This window comes from Dreissena polymorpha, chromosome 2 (genome assembly GCF_020536995.1).
Source record: "Dreissena polymorpha isolate Duluth1 chromosome 2, UMN_Dpol_1.0, whole genome shotgun sequence".
Taxonomy (NCBI): Eukaryota; Metazoa; Mollusca; class Bivalvia; order Myida; family Dreissenidae; genus Dreissena; species Dreissena polymorpha.
Genome location: NC_068356.1, coordinates 111,452,519 through 111,471,655, shown reverse-complemented (window position 1 = coordinate 111,471,655; position 19,137 = coordinate 111,452,519). Strand labels below are relative to the sequence as shown.

General features: G+C 35.5%; 1 protein-coding gene across 1 annotated transcript in view; it reads left to right on the top strand.

Moving 5' to 3' along the window:
* Positions 1 to 1,966: 1,966 nt before the first annotated feature.
* LOC127868515 (ras-related protein Rac1-like) overlaps positions 1,967 to 19,137 on the top strand; it is a 30,912-nt gene continuing 13,741 nt past the window's right edge. Inside the window, exons 1-7 of the mRNA XM_052410360.1 lie at positions 1,967 to 2,226; positions 2,861 to 2,934; positions 5,439 to 5,554; positions 8,451 to 8,513; positions 10,795 to 10,929; positions 15,342 to 15,483; positions 15,992 to 15,993. Of these exons, the coding sequence (XP_052266320.1) occupies positions 2,192 to 2,226; positions 2,861 to 2,934; positions 5,439 to 5,554; positions 8,451 to 8,513; positions 10,795 to 10,929; positions 15,342 to 15,483; positions 15,992 to 15,993 (567 nt within the window). The 5' untranslated portion in view covers positions 1,967 to 2,191. The remainder of the gene's footprint in view (positions 2,227 to 2,860; positions 2,935 to 5,438; positions 5,555 to 8,450; positions 8,514 to 10,794; positions 10,930 to 15,341; positions 15,484 to 15,991; positions 15,994 to 19,137) is intronic.

Genomic DNA, 19,137 nt, shown 5'->3' with positions numbered 1-19,137 from the left:
ATGAATATTAAACGACTTTTGCAGTGCTCAAGGCTTACTAAGCGATGTGTATAGTAATCTCCCCTTTCTGTATTTACTTACCGTCAATATAAACGGTTATTATGTCTTGACCACAGGTAACCGGTTAGCGTGTGGCTATAATATTAGTTAGTGAATACATCATTTTGATGGATAAATAATCATATTATGACGAAAAATAAACTTTTCTGAAAAAATTATTTCACTATCAAATACTATCACTATCAAATATTTATATAACAAGGTATCCAACTCAAAATCACCCGAAAACAGGGTGCATCGCTTTGAACAGCCATTACTTTATCAATTGTGCAGCGATTTCACGAACCCGGTCTTATTCAACGCAGAAATGAATTGCCTTTTTTGGAAATGTACATATCTATATATGTACATATATATATGTCATTTTTCTACAAATGCTTACTCGGGATAAACAGATGTATGATAAAAAACTGCTCGTGTTTTTCAAATAAACACTTAGCTGATTTTGATTTAGAGGAGACGCAAATATTTAGATCTTTATGAATTATAAAGCTCCATAAATCACAATGTGAAGCGTGACCTTGACCACGACATTTGCAGAGATAATAATCAGAAATGTGTTTTGTTCTATCTGTACGCGCTGAAATAGGTATCATAAATGTGTATTTTGGTATCCATACACGTAAAGATAAAAATCATAATGTGTTATGGGTTAACCTACACGCAGTTATATCAATCAGAAAAGTGTTTTGTTCTATCTGTACGCGCTGAAATAGGTATCATAAATGTGTATTTTGGTATCCATACACGTAGAGATAAAAATCATAATGTGTTATAGGTTAACCTACACGCAGTTATATCAATCAGACATGTGTAATTTGGTATCTTAACACGTCGAGCTATCAGAAATGTGTGTTTTGGTATCCATACACGCAAAGATATTATCAAAAATGTGTATTTACGTATCCATACTAGCAGATGTAACAATCAGATATGTTGATGTTTGATCTCCATTGACGCACATGTAACAATCGGAAATGAGTATTTTGGTATCCATACACGTAGAGATAACAACCAGCCATGTGTATTTTGGCATCAATACACGTAGAGATAACAACCAGACATTTGTATATTGGTATCAATACACGCAGAGATAACAACCAGACATGTGCATTTTGGTATCAATACACAAAGAGATAGCAATCAGAAATGTGTATATTGGTATAAATACACGTGAAGATAACACTCTGAAATGTGTATATTGGTATCAATACACGTAGCGATAACAACCAGTAATGTGTATATTGGTATCAATACACGTAGAGATTACAATCAGAAATGTGTATATTGGTATCAATACACGTAGAGATAACAATCAGAAATGTGTATATTGGTATAAATGCACGTAGAGATAATAATCAGAAATGTGTACATTAGTATATATACGTAGAGATAACAATCAGAAATGTGTATATTTGAATCAATACACGTAGAGATAACAATCAGACATGTGTATATTAGTATCAATACACGTAGAGATAACAATCAGAAATGTGTATATTGATATTCATACACGTAGAGATAACAATCAGGAGTATATTTTGATATTTATTCATGTCGATAGAACTATGGAAACTGTGAATTTTGGATTTCGACCTCGATTTAATGATTGGAGTACTATCATAAATGTTTTAATTCGTCGCTCATCAAGTTACGAGATGTTTTATTTCGTCGCCCATCAAGTTACGATAAGTATTAAAAAGAGCATTGTGATCTCTGAACCTGTTGTTATGTCTATTATAAAGTGTATTCAAGCTTGCAGTTTAACTTCATATCGGAAATATGTATTTTTTTAATTATATAGAATACACAGTTAAAATTTACAACGAGGAAGGGAAATAAAGTTTATAGTATTCATATGAAAAAGAACAAAAACCAGTTACGAAGTGTCTTAACACTAGCGTATATTGAACAGGAAGTTTAAAGACGGTAGAAAAATATAGCGTGGTATATTGTCTTTTATGGAAAAACTCACGATACACTTATATGATGGGGCAAAAGTTGTAGTGTTTTTTGACAACTTTCAGTATTTTCTTGAAAATGTTATTAGAGCATTTTCCCCGTGAGGTCATACAGAAGTAGAAACATATTGAGCGTAGAAGGATTGTTAACGTTGGTAGCTGCACACAAAATGCAGACAATAAAATGCGTAGGTGTTGGTGACGGGTAAGTTACTTTTGCTTCATTTTTAAATGCTTCTTTTATATTTACAATATACCGGTGCATTCGTGTACGAGAAACAGTTATACAAACATTTAAATACATAAATGAATAATAAAAACAATAAAATAAATAAATAAATAAATAAATATATATATATATATATATATATATATATATATATATATATATATATATATATATATATATATATATATATATATATATATATATATAATACTACTAAATATAAACTACTTCTACTACTACTACTACTACTACTACTACTACTACTACTACTACTACTACTACTACTACTACTACTACGCTACTACTACTGCTACTACTACTACTACTACTACTACTACTACTACTACTACTACTACTACTACTACTACTACTACTACTACTACTACTACTACTACTACTACTACTACTACTACTACTACTACTACTACTACTACTACTACTACTACTACTACTACTACTACTACTACTACTACTACTACTACTACTACTACTATTACTACTACTACTACTACTACGACTACTACTACTACAGGTGATACCTACAGCTAAAACCTGTAATATCACATGACATGCACTTCTAAATTAATTCACATTTTCTTACTGTTTTCAGAGCTGTAGGTCTAACCTGCCTAATGACAACTTATACTACCAACGTGTTTTCATGGGAGTACAATCCCACAGTGTAAGTTTGAAATTTTAACTAGAGTTGAATATTTTTTCTGAGATCGGATGTTGCCTCTTGACCAATTAAGAGCTTTCATTGTTTTGCATCCTCCCACTTTTGATGAGGAAACACGTGTAAGCTAAAATGCATATTTTCAATAAAACATCAACTTGTTGTTTGTAGCTAGACTTAAGCTGCCTTTTTACTAAGTAGACACGCGTTAAACATACACTGCCATAAAACGGCAGCATTTATTTTTTATGACCCCGGATAGAAAGATCGGGGGTATATTGTTTTTGGCCTGTCTGTCATTGTTTGTGTGTGTGTCCCAAAACTTTAACCAAAACTTTAACCTTGGTCATAACTTTTGCAATATTGAAGATAGCAACTTGATATTTGGCATGCATGTGTATCTCATGGAGCTGCACATTTTGAGTGGTGAAAGGTCAAGGTCATCATTCAAGGTCAAAGGTCAAAAAACAAATTCAAAAACTTTAACCAAAACTTTAACTTTCTTCATTACCTTTGCAAAATTGAACATAGCAACTTGATATTTGGCATGCATGTGTATCTCATGGAGCTGCAGATTTTGAGTGTTGAAAGCTCAAGGTCAAGGTCATCCTTCAAGGTCAAAGGTAAAAAAAATAATTCAAAGCGGCGCATTAGGGGGCATTGTGTTTCTGACAAGCACATCTCTTGTTATGAACATTAATTTTTTAGTTGTAAACGAATCACATGAAAGTCGAACAAATATATAATATGTTGTTCTATTTTGGTAATACATTATCCTTTTTTATTATATTTTGGTTTTATCCTTTTATGCTTGCTATGCCCAATTGCTATGTTCTGATGCTATTTCGTCGTTATAGGCTGCTGATTTCTGCATTATACATGACTCTTTGACTTTATACGAGGCGCTAGTTTTTTTTTTAATTATATGATACGCATATTTCGCTATATGATGTCTGTTTGCATGTATACGAGGTGCTGTATGTATGCGCCACTCGTGAAAATATCATTTTCTATGATCACTCGTGAATGAAAATCGATATTCCAACAAATCCAACAAATATCCTCTATATAATTTTCGGGGTTTTAAATCATCAAAAGATGCGTATTCTGGATATTTAAGAGAATGTTACATGTTCAGTATTACTGTTTCCTCGCAAATATCATGGCTACAACGAAAATTCGCAAAACCGATACTTCTTTTCAATTTTCTCAATTTACTAAAACGTGAAAAGGTTAAGGATCACAACTGAACAAACTTCTTGTGTATTCGGCAATGCTCCCACCTAAATACATCTTATATCTGTTTCCGAAACTTTATAATTTAATTTTTACTATGGAAGATAGAATTAGCAGGTTTAATAACTATTTCATTACTGCCTGAACTCAGAAATCAACACAACACGTACTGGTTTCTCGATTATGCAGACGTCCCTTTTTCAGACTTTGCTTTACTTTGTTGCGGTTCCTGAGTTATAAGGCGCAATTGCGGATCTTTACTAGCTCCTCTCTGTGCTCGCGAGTTCAGTACGATTATATCAAATTGACGCGGATCATAAGGTGGTCTATCTGGTTCTTGCTCTTTTCTTCTGATAAACCCTATATTTTCTTGCATAGTTCTCTATAGACATATAGATAGTGTCAATGTGATCTATCTGGCAAAACTCGCAAAGTCCTCCTTCATGTTTATGCTGTGGTCCTAATCCATTTATGCCCATGGTTTTCGAATACCCTTTTTTGTAATTCCCAACCTTTGCGTTTAGGTCGCCCATGATAATGATGATTTCATTCTTGTTGCGTTGGTCTATTGTTTCTTGAAATTCTTGTTAGAATTGTTCCTTTATAGCATTTCCAGTTTTCTTGTGAGGAGCGAACACTTGGATGATCGTCACTCTCTGGTATCTTGAGTAGAATCTTGCGCTTATGATACTCCATTTCAGGAGATACTCCACTGCTTGTTGATTGATCATAATGGCATGACCACCTTCATGTAGTTCCTTATCCCCACTGTAAATCAGTTTTGGTCCCGAAAATATTTCGATCCTACCTGCTCCTGTGCATCTGCACTAATTCCAAGTATGTCTAATGGCCTGCCCTTTGCATTCTTCGTTTGGCATAAATCATTATAATACGTATCGGTCCCAAGGTGCAGCAAGATCTAATATACATGTCAATGAAAGCTATTTAAAAAGCAATTTTCGACGAACGTTGTTTTCCGGCAAATTTTCAACGTTGATGAGCTCTGATGCCTAGGAGTAAAACCACGATGAAATTAAGCCCTTGAACTTTAATATCCAGCCACAAAAAAGGAATTTGTAAATTTGCCGATCAACATCGATGATTCGAAAATTTTAATTATAATATATATGAAAACGGTATTTGCAACACAAGTTAAGAAACATGCTTAAAATTGTATAATATTTTCGACTTGATGTTAGTAAAATATTTGATTATAGTAATCTCATATTGTTTGACTACTGTGTAAAATATGATCCAAATATGAATGCTTCCAAGTGCGAAACATATTACGCAAACGTGATGGTAGACGAAAAGCCGATCAGTCTGGAATTGTGGGACACAGCGGGCCAAGAAGACTATGACCGCCTCAGGCCACTCTCCTACCCGAATACGGTATATGTGAAACTGTGACCATAAGGAAAGCTCTAAACGTTTTGGTCTAGCGTTAAAGGTGATCGTTTTGTGTACTTCAGAGACTCTTTTGTTTTAACGGCCATATTGTTTTGTTTCAGAGTCCGTTTTGTATTTTTGTCAGAGACTTTTTTTTTTACTTCAGAGAACGTTTTGTGTCGTTTAAAAGAACGTTCGGTGTATTTAAGAAACCGTTGTGTGTTGTTTCAGCTGGAGTTTTGTGTTTCAGAGAACTTTAGGTACTTCGAATATCGTTTGATTTCCATAGTACTTTTTTTCTTGCAGCGACCGATTTTTACTGCCGAGTTCTTCTACAATTTTTTTTAAAATCGCCATAGCAGGGCCGTACGCAGCAGGAATTTTGGACAGGAGTGTGTGTGGGGGGGGGGGGGGCATCGGGGCGAGTGTCTCCCCGCCCAATTTTTTTTTTAATTTGGCACTTTTCAATAGGAATTTTAATGCTTAACATTTTTATTTTGTGATGTAAATTTATGGAATATAAGAAGTAAATCAGCACCTGTCTGAAGTCCAAAGCTTTAAACATTGGTGTGAAATTCACAACAATGGTTAAAGCTTTAAATTTCAGAAATGTTTGATGTTTGGTGAAGCAGGAAAGCACACTTTGAAAATTATAGACCTTTATTAAGAACTGTATCCTAAAGTATTTTCTCTTTCAATTCAAACCTCCTCTACATTTTTAAAGTACATTCCTAATAAAATGTTTGCCGTCTACTACGCATTTTTACTTTCACCATCATCAACACAGATACACCATCACAATCGTCTACAACTCCTACATTAGATTGGACATTAGATAGATGTTCTATATAATAACCGTTTTCCGGAGTGTTTTTTTACGCAACGCTGTCAGATATTTAGCTAATATTGTGTATGTGAGTCTACCTTCATGACCTACAGATGAAGTGTGAAATTCTTTCAGGTCCATTGATTTATGGCGAAGATATGGGCCTTGGACTTAACAATTTTCTCTACAATAACCGATTTCCGGAAGCTTTTTACGCAACTCTTTCATATATTGAGCTGGTTTTGATGACCCCGATAGAATGGCATAGAGCAGTTGGACTCTCCGCCCATCTGTCCGTCCGGCATTTCATTTTCCAGGATTATTTTATAAAACGCTTTAAGATATTGACCTGATATTTGGTGTGTGAGTCTACCTTCACGACTTACACATGAAGTATGAGTTTCGTTCCGGTCCATTGATTTTATGCGAAGTTATGGGACTAAGACAAAGAAACTTACGTGTTTAGAAAATGACAGTTTCAAAACTTCTTTAATTGTTCCCAACATTATTTGTTTTTCAACCGCCTGCATCAGTTGCTTCCATTCTCTGCTTGTCTTTCCTTTGCCAATCAAAAGACGTGTTACATCAACAAGCGATGGATGAAGCATTAAGGATCACAAAGGGTAATTGACTGATGGGGGATGTGATTACAAGGCGATAAGAAAACATTGCCTTGGGGCTTATCTCCACTGGCTAGCGCTAATTCCCTTGTTTATCAGGGACAATAAAACAAATCCTGCTGTTTTGTTTCATTGAGGGAATGTGTTATGTTTGCCGTTTCATGAGAGAACAACTTGAAGATGGCCCATTATTAAAAAAAGTTCTAACTAAACAGCCAGCTGAAGGGGGGGGGGGGGGGCGGGCCCCAGGGATCCCGGAATGGGTACGGGCATGCATAAAATTCGACCGCCTGAGGCCTTTCTTCTACCCGAATTCGGTATTTGTGAAACTGTGACCTAAGGAAAGCTCTGAACATTGAACACTTAAGGTGATCGTTTTTTTTTCAGAGAACGTTGTTTTAATTACCTTTTTGTATTGTTTCAGATACTTGTTTGTGTTTCTGATATTTATGTTTTATTATTTCAGAGAATGTGATGTTTAAAAGAAGTTTTTTTGTTTTTAAAGGACTTTTTTATATTATTTCAGCAGACGTTTTGTGTTTTATGGAACTTTGGGTACTTCAAATATCGTTTGATTTCCATAGAATAGTTCTTATATAGTATTTTTACAATGGCCATTGAACAGAGGGGGTAATCACGTGCAAACAAACACCACGTGACTGTTACAAAAATTAAACCTCCCGCTCAGAAAATTCGCATCGAATAAATTCTATCAAGAGCGAATATTAAAATGAAATAAACGCTAATCTCTTTCTTTTTATGGCTACAAAGTTAGCGGCATTTAAACAATTTAAACAAGTAATAAAGGTATAAAACGGCGAAAAATACCTATCGGCATGAACATCGCCATCTTGTTCATCACGTGATTACCCCCTTTTAGAAAGTAAATAACATAAATATTTCAAAACGCTTCGTCGAGTCAGGTTTGTTTAGGTCCATGGTCATGTGTTCCATATACTCCGTCAGCTTTGTCATCTGAAAATCTTTGAATAAGAGCGGGTGAAATTTTTATCAGCAGAATTTCACAGTTGTATAAAAAACTTTTCAGATTACTATCTTAAATATGTCGAATTTTTAAAATTAGCATCAATCGACATACTTTTCACGTTTAATATTTCAAATCATTAATAATTTAAACTCCAATTAAATACGATCTGTAACCATGTCCCGGTCGGGATAAGTCGACTTGTGTATAAATTGGTACGTGTTTTATTTAAAGACTTTACTTGGTGAAGTTTTTATTCAACATTTTATATCGCCCAGGCTAAATCTACCATAAAGGTTGGTAATTAATTGTGTCCTTTGGAGATGGAATTGCAGAGAAACAATCCAACAACTAAGTTTATTTAAATACATGAATAATGTTTTGAACCTCATTTCCATTTCTCATTTTTTCATTTTTTGTTAAGCCAAACGTCTTTTACAGTTGTAATACGTGTAATTTCTGTTTTAGGATGTCATCTTAATCTGTTTCTCGCTGATCAATCCATACAGTTTTGAGAATGTACGAGAGAAGGTATGCACTCTAAGATTATCATTATCACCTTCATGATCATAATCGGCAGCAGAAACAGCATCACCTGCATTATCAGCCGCATCAGTAGCATCGTTGTTTTCCTCCTCCTATTTTTCCTCCTCTTAATGAAGCACAATCAAGGCTCTTATGTTCGTCACCTTTAGGCGCTTTATGAGAGATTCTTAAACATAAATAGATGGGACATCATGTACTATCCACCACAAGCACCACCACCATCACCACCACCACCAGCTGCACCACCACCTCCACATCACCATCACCACTAGCAACGCAACATCACAATCAACGCCACAAGCAACACCCCAAGCACCAGCACCAGCAGCACCATCGCCACCAGCACCACAACCAGCACCAACGGCACCAACAGCACCAACAGCATCAACAGCACCAACAACACCAACAGCACCAGTACCACCACAAGCACCACCACAAGCATAATAACCACCACCAGCACCACCAGCCCCATCGCACCAGCAACACCACAAGCACCAACACCAGCACCACCACAAGAATCACCGCCACTATCACCATCAGCACCATCACCACTAGCACCACCACAAGCACCATCACCATCATCCCCACCAGCACCATCACCACCACAAGCACCGTCACCATCACAAGCACCATCACCACCACAAACACCACCACAAACACCATCACCACCCGCATCACCAGCACCATAACTACCATCAGCACCAGCACCATCAACACCAGCACCACCACAAGCAACACAACAAGCACCACTAACACCATCGCAACCAGCAACACCACCAGCACCACCGGCACCATCACCATTTCAAGCAATACTACAAGCACCACCAACACCATCACCACAAGCAACACCACCTGCACCACCTCCAGCACCACCACAAGAATAACCACCAGCACCACCACCGCCATCAACACCAGCACCATCATCACTACAAGCACCATCACCACCATAAGCACCATCACCACCACAAGCACCATCACCACAAGCACCACCACCAGCACCAGCACCACAACCATCATCACCACAAGCACCACCACAACCACCACCAGCACCACCACCAGCACGACAACCAGCACCAACCCCACAACCAACATCACCACCACCACCACCACCAGCACCACCACAAGCAGCACCACAACCAACACCAAATCCACAACAAGCATCATCAACACCAGAACCACCACCAGCAGCACAACACCACTACCAGCACCATCATCATCACCACCACCATCACCAACAACCACTCCAACACCATTACCATCGCAAGCACCAAAACCATTTTCACCACCAACACTGCTACCACGACCACCACCACCAGCACTTAAACCACAACCAGAACCACTACCAACGTAAGCACCACTAGCTTCACAACCATCACCACCGCCTGCTCCACCAACACCTGCTCTACCAACACCACAAGCTTCACCACCATCATCATATGCACTTTCACCCACAGCATCAACACCCGCAGCACCATCAGCAACACCCCCACCAGCAGTATCCCAACCACTACCACTACCCGCACAAGTGCCTTTACCACCACCACAACACAAGAATCACCACCAGCACCACTACCACCTGCTTCACCACCAACACCACTACCAGATGCAGCACCAGCACAGCCACCACCAGCATAACAACCAATCCCACTACCAGCACCAGTACTTTCACCACCACAACAACACTAGCACATACCCAGCACCACCACCAGTACTACCATCACCAGCACAACTATCAGAAATTCTTCTACTCCTACTACGAGTACTACAGTTAGTTCTTTTACTTCTACTTCTTCAATATGTCAATCTCAATTTCCGTTTTTGTGAAACATATTCTTTCATTCTTCGCATGTGTAGTAATTGAGATATACTCTTTCAAACATAATATTGGTATACTTAACATTTGCTGTTAAATTTCACTAATTTTAATAAAATTAAATAATTATTAAGGGAGGCCACTCTTTCCCGGTTGCGAAATCTCGAGTATGATAGTCCGCCCCTTTTGGTGCCTTTTCAGTCGTTAGTTAGTATTTATCAGGAGCGGACGTCTGCTTTAATTTTTGATTGATTATTCCTTGATTTACAGTTTTGACCAATATCATACTTTACAATATAACAATGTGAACTAAGAGGTAATATTCATAACAAGCTAGTGCAAAATAAGTTTCGTGAAAGTATCATTTGATGACAAAAGTAATAAGGGATAAATATATAAAGCATGTTGTATAGCAATAATTACAGGCGCTGGTTTATTTTTCTTCCCGGTCAGTGGTACCCGGAAGTGAGCCAACACTGTCCTCGCACGCCCATTATCCTGGTGGGGCTCAAGCTGGATCTAAGAAATGATCAGGAGACCAATGAGAAACTCAAAATAAAGGGGCTGTCGCCAATCACATATCCGCAGGTACCTTCACATTTCTTGATTACTTTTTCCGAAAGAGCACTTTAACATTTCCCCAATATACGAATGTATTCTCACAAATTTCACTGGACAATTGAAAATATCTGCTTAAACTTTTTAACATATCAACAGACACTTAATGACCGGTACGTACTTAAACATATCCCTGATTATTTAGGTCTGTATGTTCCCGTATCACCATGTGATTTGACAAGTCGTCTTGTATTATTGTATAAACGTATAAACATCAAATAATGGTGGTAGGTCGTAGGTGCGTATTTTAATTCACAACGCAAGTATATGAGGCAGATAATAACATATTTTCACTAGAAATAAACCAAAAGAAAACAAAGCAACATGCAAAAATACACACGCACACCCGCAAGCACACACACAAACACCCCACACACAAATAAACCCACTACATACGCACACCAAATCAAGTAAACAAAACTTATATAAACGTTAATGAACAAACAAAAATTATGCAAAAAAGCGGAGAAGCCCATTATGCGCGAGAAATAATAATTTAACAATTCATTACATATAAATAATATCGAATAATTCTTATACGATTTTAAACAGAAGCGATCAACGTATAGTAACCAATCAGAAAGCCCTATCAAAACGAGATATTTAGGTTGTTCGGTAATTAGAACAAACATGGTGTATGCAAATAAAATAACAACATTGATATAAAACATAACGATACACATAGTACCAACTTATAAACAAATCAAAAGTTCTATGTGCGATATTTCTCTGTAAATGAACATAGACAGAAACGAGCAACACATAGTAACCGATCGGGAAGACATATCAAAACAAAATTATAGGACTTCCTCGGTAATTAGAGCAAAGATGATGTCAGAAAATTACACAGATATAAAACATAACGATAAACATAGTATAAACATATAAAAAGAATAATATTTTTTGTACGAAAACAGTTTTACGTAAGAAACCGAAATATAATGAACATCTGCAAAAACTAGTGTTTTTTTTCATATGAATTTCTTAATTTTACAAGTACGTAAGGGATACTATGATTACACTATACAAGAAATAGGGTAAGGAACTTATTTTAAATATTTCATAATGACATATGTCACGATATATTCATTGTTTTCATCTAATGAAATCATTACTTTTATCATTTATTAACGTGTAAATTCTTTACTTTCAAAACAAAGAAATGTAAAAGAAGCTAGTTTAGTTTTTAATATCAGTGCATGTTGTGTATTCATTTGTTTGCATATTTTCGCAGCCAATATTTTTTTCGATATATTTCTTTCTTAAGTCAGTTAATAAACAATCTTAGATACAATGATATTTGTAATTATTTTTTGAAAATTAGTACATTTCGTTCATTATATGGAAGAGCAATAGGTTTATGCCAGCAGCCAGATTCAGTTATTAATTTATGAGATGATACTCTGAGTTTAGACAGAGTAATGCGATGGTTTTCATTTGAGATGCTTGAAAGGTACATTTTAAAATCATTGTTTATGTTTAGATGCCTATAAAACATTGCTCTACTAGATTCCCTTAATCGTGATATTTTCTTATTCATATTTTAATAAACACAATCCTTAATTATGTGTTTGAATAATGAAACATTTTTTTTATCCCTGCCCCTGGTGTATCCATACTTTAAAAAACCCTTAACTTGACAACAGTAGATGCAACGAACTAATCCAACTTTTTTTAGACGGTGTCATTTAAAAGTCATGTTTCATCATATTATTTGTCAGTTTAATATACTTATTTTGTTTGCTTTCTATTATTTTAAACCAGAATCTTAATATTTTAAAATATCTACTTACCATAAGCGAATGTCGCCCTAACTCACAGTAAACGAAATTATGTTTGGTTGCTCTTTTAACACCTAAGATATGTTTACGAAATTGAGTATAAAGACCTTCAATATTTGTGCATTATGAACGCCCCATACTTCGCAACCGTAGTTCAAAATTTGTTCAGTAAGTTTATTAAACAATTCTAATTAATGACTAAATGTAGTATTTGTAAAGTTATATAAGTATTTTTTTCCATAAAAAATGGCATTTCGTACTCGCCCTGCTTATGTTATTTGCGGCTGGTTAAATGATCCACCACTTGTAAAAACGACTATAAGATAAGACATGTTACCAACAATTTCAATATTTTCACTATAAGATGTAAATTGTATGTTCATTGCAAGAAGTCACGCTTTTCGGAACACAATTACCTTCGTTTTGTTTACGTTAACTTTTAATTGTAATTTCTAAGAATTTCAAATCCACACTGTAGGCCTTGAGGTGTTTCCGCAAATTATAAAATATCATCAGCGTAGAAGAGAATGAATATTCGTAACATCAGATTATCGACCCCTTCATACCCTTTTAAGATAAATGTGTTTTTTAATCGTTTATATATAGAAAAAAGCAATAAGAATAAACGGTCACCTTGTCTTACACCAAAAAGGCAGTTAAATTCTTTTCCAAGTCCGTTATGAATTTTAATTTAGGATTTTATGGATCATACATACTTTGCACCAAAGGTTTGGTCTGACAACATAATCAAATGGTTTGCTAAAATCGACAAAACCGCAATATAATCGTTAATTATTGTTGATAATATGCGTAATAAGGCCATGCAAAACAAATATATGTTCTGTAGTACTCATTACCTTTTTGAAACCAGCGTGCGCTTCAACATAGACAAAATACGTTTCAGTCCATGAATCGATTCGATTTTTAATAATTCTAGTAAACAGTTTACCAATTGAGCTTAATAGAGTAATGCCCCAATAATTATTGCAATTGTTTTAATACTCCCTTTTAATGTAGCGGAACTATAAATACCTCTGACCATGTTTCCGGGAAAAATTCTTATGAAAACACTTTATTAAATATAGAAAGTAGGCAATGCAAAAACACTGTATATCCACACGTAAAAAATAATTTATCATTTTATCAGGACCGGAGAAACGACCTCCTTTAAATTGTTTTCTTGCTTTATTAATTTCTTCCTGGCTTTTTTCACGTTCAAGCTCATCAAACGTTTCTTGAAATTCTTGTTTTACAAACATCATATTAAAATACAACACGTCTTCATTAGGATTAAAGAAGGGATCATATGGATTATTTATGCAAGATATAGATATGTTTGGTGTGGGATGGCCAGCACGTTATTTAAGAATTTTCCAATATTCTTTCGCATTTTTACACGTTTTGTATCTAGCAGTTTTGATTTTTTATTACCATTATTGAAATTTACAATCATTTACCAAAGGTTTTCTTGTAGTTACGTCTAGCCTTTACTAACTCAATTCTATTCTGATTCGAAATTTTATTAATATATAATTGAATCGCATCTTTTTTATTTTTACCATAATCATCGTAACATTTATTGTTGTTGTTGTTGTTATAATCATTTCTTGTTTGTTTCTTAAAATACAGGACAGTTACTCTTTCGACAATCAACAAAATCATTAGCGCATGCGTTTAAGGAATGTATATCTTCGTGCAAATTGTCAAGTTCGTTCAATATTGCTACAAAATTGTTGTGGGTAGCCTCACTTCTAAGTGCATGGAGAAAATCATTTTCAAAACATTTATGTCAAACAAACTGGTATTCCAACGTTTAATTGCGTGTTGTGCTGTTAATACGATTTTTATTTAAAATACATTCAAATTCACATTGTATAACACAGTGATCCGATAAAACATTTGAATCATCTATTGTGAATATGTTAAATATATGCATACAATCCGGCATTACCAAAACATAATCGATGAGGCTAGAGCCTCTGCTTCCAATATAAGTGCAATTTCCAATACCGTTATCGTTTTCTACCCTGCCGTTTAAGATTCGTAAGCCCGACTGTATGCACATATTAATTAACAAAGTGCGTTTGTTATTAACACAGTTGTCTTGTGAAAATCTAGGTAAAAATATGTCAATACAGTGCTACTTGGGTAAAGGTGAAATCTCTAAATCAACATCGTTAGTAACAAAATCTGGCATATCAGATGTTCACATAAAATAACCACACGGTATTAGTTGGGCACTACTTGAGACACTTTTAATTTTCACAATCAATTTTAATCTTGTAAAGAATGTTGTTTTTTCATATAGATTGTACCTGGCACTGGATTATGGAACGATATAACAAAAACCAATAAACAAAACATCTGATATCCCTTTGACATTTGCCTTTTGTTTATCCTAATCCACAAAAGATCTTCTGAATGGGTGAACATAATATCATCAGTTTATAAATTATTCTAATATAAATCCTAAACTTTCACATGTCTTCAGCGGTCTCCATATGCCAGACTTCTCAATCAATCAACATATACTGGCACATATCAGCAGGTGTATTAACATATCCCTCAGATGGCTTTCTTCAACTTCTATTGTTATTTTAGGGCCTGGCTCTAGCGAAAGAAGTGAACGCCGTGAAGTATTTGGAGTGTTCCGCCCTGACTAAGGAGGGTATGAATACCGTTTTTGACGAAGCTCTTAGGACCGTGCTTTGTCCGCGAAAACGAGTCAAAGAGAAAAAAGGATGTACGATTTTCTGATGGTATTGCGAAAATATTGTTACATTTTTTATTTGATATTGATTATCTACCCTTTACACAGCACACCTTACTTATGTAACGTTGATTTTGCAGTTCTTGTACTTCGGTAAAAAAGACTGAGTTTAACCCGTTCTACTTTGCTTGATTTACTTTTGTTTTCATTTTTGTTTATATGATCTCTTAGGGTTAATTGACTTCAATAAAGTATTCAAAACGAATTTGAGTCTTATAGATTTATTTGCGAATCATGTCAAATGGTTGAATAAGCCGTGGCCAAGTCGAGATAATAAAATAATCGTGATTTATGTTATATTTTGCTGTAAAGTTAAATACAGTTTGTTATACGAGAAAAGGATATTTGAACACCAAACATCTCGAAGGATAAGAATTTTAACAACACATTTGTGGTTGGTTTTGCTTCAATAACTTTTTTTCCACGTCTGTTGTATTGAAAAAAAAACCTAGCGTAGCATAAACACCGTTGAGAAGAAAAGGCGTATTCCATAAAAAGCAATATAAATATAAGTGGCTTGAAGGGTGAAAATATCTGCTTCTCGTTGACAAAAACACATGAAAACGACGCAATCTTAGGAGTATATTCCAACTAAACGCACTTAAACCCAGTCAGCTCCAGGATACGCACCCCCTGACTTAGGTTAGTTTAATTTTTTGTGCAGATTATGAATCCTAGAGGAACATTTTATGAAATACAATATGATTTCCTTCGTATCAAGTTGCTTACAATTTAAAATTTGCTTTTTAAAGCATGTTTTGTTAATGGCATAATTTGGATAAATATCCATCCGTGTGTATATATTATTCAATAATTATATACGAGTGTATGATAAAATATCCTGTGTTGCTTCTGTCTGTTTTGTGCATTTAATACTTTAATAAACCTTCGTTCGTTTTACAAATATTATCTATTATTTTCGTATAGTTAAAACATATTCTGATATCATTTTCATTTGCATGTATATTCCTCACTTATAAATGATATCACCTTCATATAATTCTATTTGTTCTTCTTGACTGCTTTGAGCTTTTATGAGTACATACGTACTGCTCAATGTTCTTCCACGTATACGAAAAAAAACGTGTACAAAATATGCCACACGTGCGTCCATAAAATCATCGTAACAGCCACATGGCACGTTTACATCGACATCAATTTGGATGTCTTTTGTGGAGAAACGCTCAAAATTGAAACTTGATACAAATCGTTATTATATCGAAAGCGGAAGTTTAAAATTGACGATTGAATCTAAATAACGGAGGTTCCGGAGATAGTCTGTCTATCACGATTTGTTAATTTTTAATATACCTTTCGATTTGCAAAGTTATTCAAATCTAAACTTGCAAACAATTCCAACATGAATTTTAAGAAATTTCGTTACACTGACCAAACAAGAAAACTGGTTTCTCCACAACAGGCTGACTGGCCTACATAAACGGCAATTGACAACACAAGGCAACTGGCTTTTACACCTCCGACCAATTGACCGACAAAAAACGGTAACATGACGATACAGGCTCACTGGCTTTTACACATCGAGCATCTATTTCCAGTAAACATGCTTAAACAATCAAGTCAACTGACCACACACGCTAATTGATTTATCCACATCTGACGAACTGGCCTTTAAAAAAACCCGGTTAAGTGACCACACACACCAAATTTGATTCAAAAACGGTCAACTGACCACACAATCCATATAGATGTCCACAACAAGCCATATTGCCTTCAAATATGAACAAAAACAACAAAAAAACAAACAGACAAACAAAAACAAACGGCTACAAAATACAAGTAATTCACGTTTACTGTGATATTATTATTAAAGAATTTTGTCAATCTTTTTCAGGTTAGCATTTCACAACAAATGATGAATGGCACTAACTTAATATTATGATAGTCACTAATTTAACAAAACAGATGATCTGCCTTTGATCTATTTTTGTTTACTAAAGATACGTGCCGTGAAGCTCTTTTCTGCCAACCAAGTTTCTACCACAGTGTGTCCAAAGTAGTGTTATTAGAATAAAAATATGCATAACTGTTGACACCAACGCATATTACCGAAAATCCTATATATAAGACAATCACCTAGAAACAAGATTAACTTATAAAATTATCATTTATAGAAAATTAACACGTTATTGAATTCAATTAAAAATACACAATGATTTACTCACTTACAAATATAAACTGGTCGTATAAATACCCATATACAAAGCATGAAATATATGAATCTAAAAAACACAAAGTTTAACATCATTCAAATAGTTCAACGGCACAAGTCTCTATAGCTGTCAACCCATGTCATCTGAGGCACAGAACGTCAAACAACATCATATTTGGCACATAACGTCAAACTACGTCATATGTGGCACAGAACGTCAAACCACGTCATTTAAGGCACAGAAAGTCAAACCACGTCATCTGAGGAACATAACGTCAAACCACGTCATCTGTGGCACAGAACGTCAAACCACGTCATCTGAGGCACAAAACGTCAAACCACGTCATATGTGGCACAGAACGTCAAATCACGTCATCTGTGGCACAGAACTATCATGTGGAATTATGTTACGTATGCCATGAATATTTTGTTCAAATCAATTGAACGGAACTCATTCAAAAACGTGTGAGCATATATTTGTCCTATAATGGTCAACATAAGTAATACAACAACAAATAAAGAAACGAATTCGTATAAAAGGTATGAGAGTGGTTCATCAAACTGTGTTGCCAAAACAACTCACCAACTCACCTTGTAGCAATATGTTTATATAAGCATACAATACAATGTTATGTGATATTTGTATTTTTATTATTTATTATATATTTTTTGAAAAAAAGGGAAACGATAAATCCCAACAATTAAAAAGCACATAAAACGAATCACTATGCATGTGCATTATTTTTTTACTCTCGTTCGCATCACTGGCAAAATACCCTTTTTGAGGATAAGTCCTCGAACTGACGCTCGATCTAGAGACCCAAAGCTTTCAGAGCTAATGCTCGTACCGTGATTCGAACCCCGGGACCGTCAAAAACTCCTAATTAGCTTTAAGGACTAGTGCTCATACCGTGATTCGAACCCAGGGACCGTCGAAAACTAACGCATCTAGCACTCGCCTCGTACGCGATGGTTCCCGGGATCGAGCACCGGTTAGAGCAATCACCCTTTACAAAAAGGGTCCAGGGTTCGAATAAAAAATCCATGGACCACTCTCTTATGAAGCGAGTGCTTCGGGACACGAAACCGGGATCCGACGCTTACGTTGCTAGTGCTCAGACCGGGAATAGAACCCTGCACCCAGTCGCTAACAAGGTAAGTGCTCAGACAGGGTCTCAATCCCGGGATCCATAGCTTACAGGGATAGTGCTCAAACCGGCGCTCGAACCCGAACACACAATAATACGACTATATGAGGGTACTAACTGTGATAAAACGGTAAATATGAAACGGCCTATCTGATTGGTTTACCAATTTTGTGGTCCAAACTTAGTAAGTTTTTCCCACAACTTGTTAAGTTGTGGTCTCAACTTAGTAACTTGCGGCCAGAAGTTATTAAGTTGAAAGAACAACTAACTATGTTGAGACCTCAACTTAATAAGTTGTAGGAACAAGCT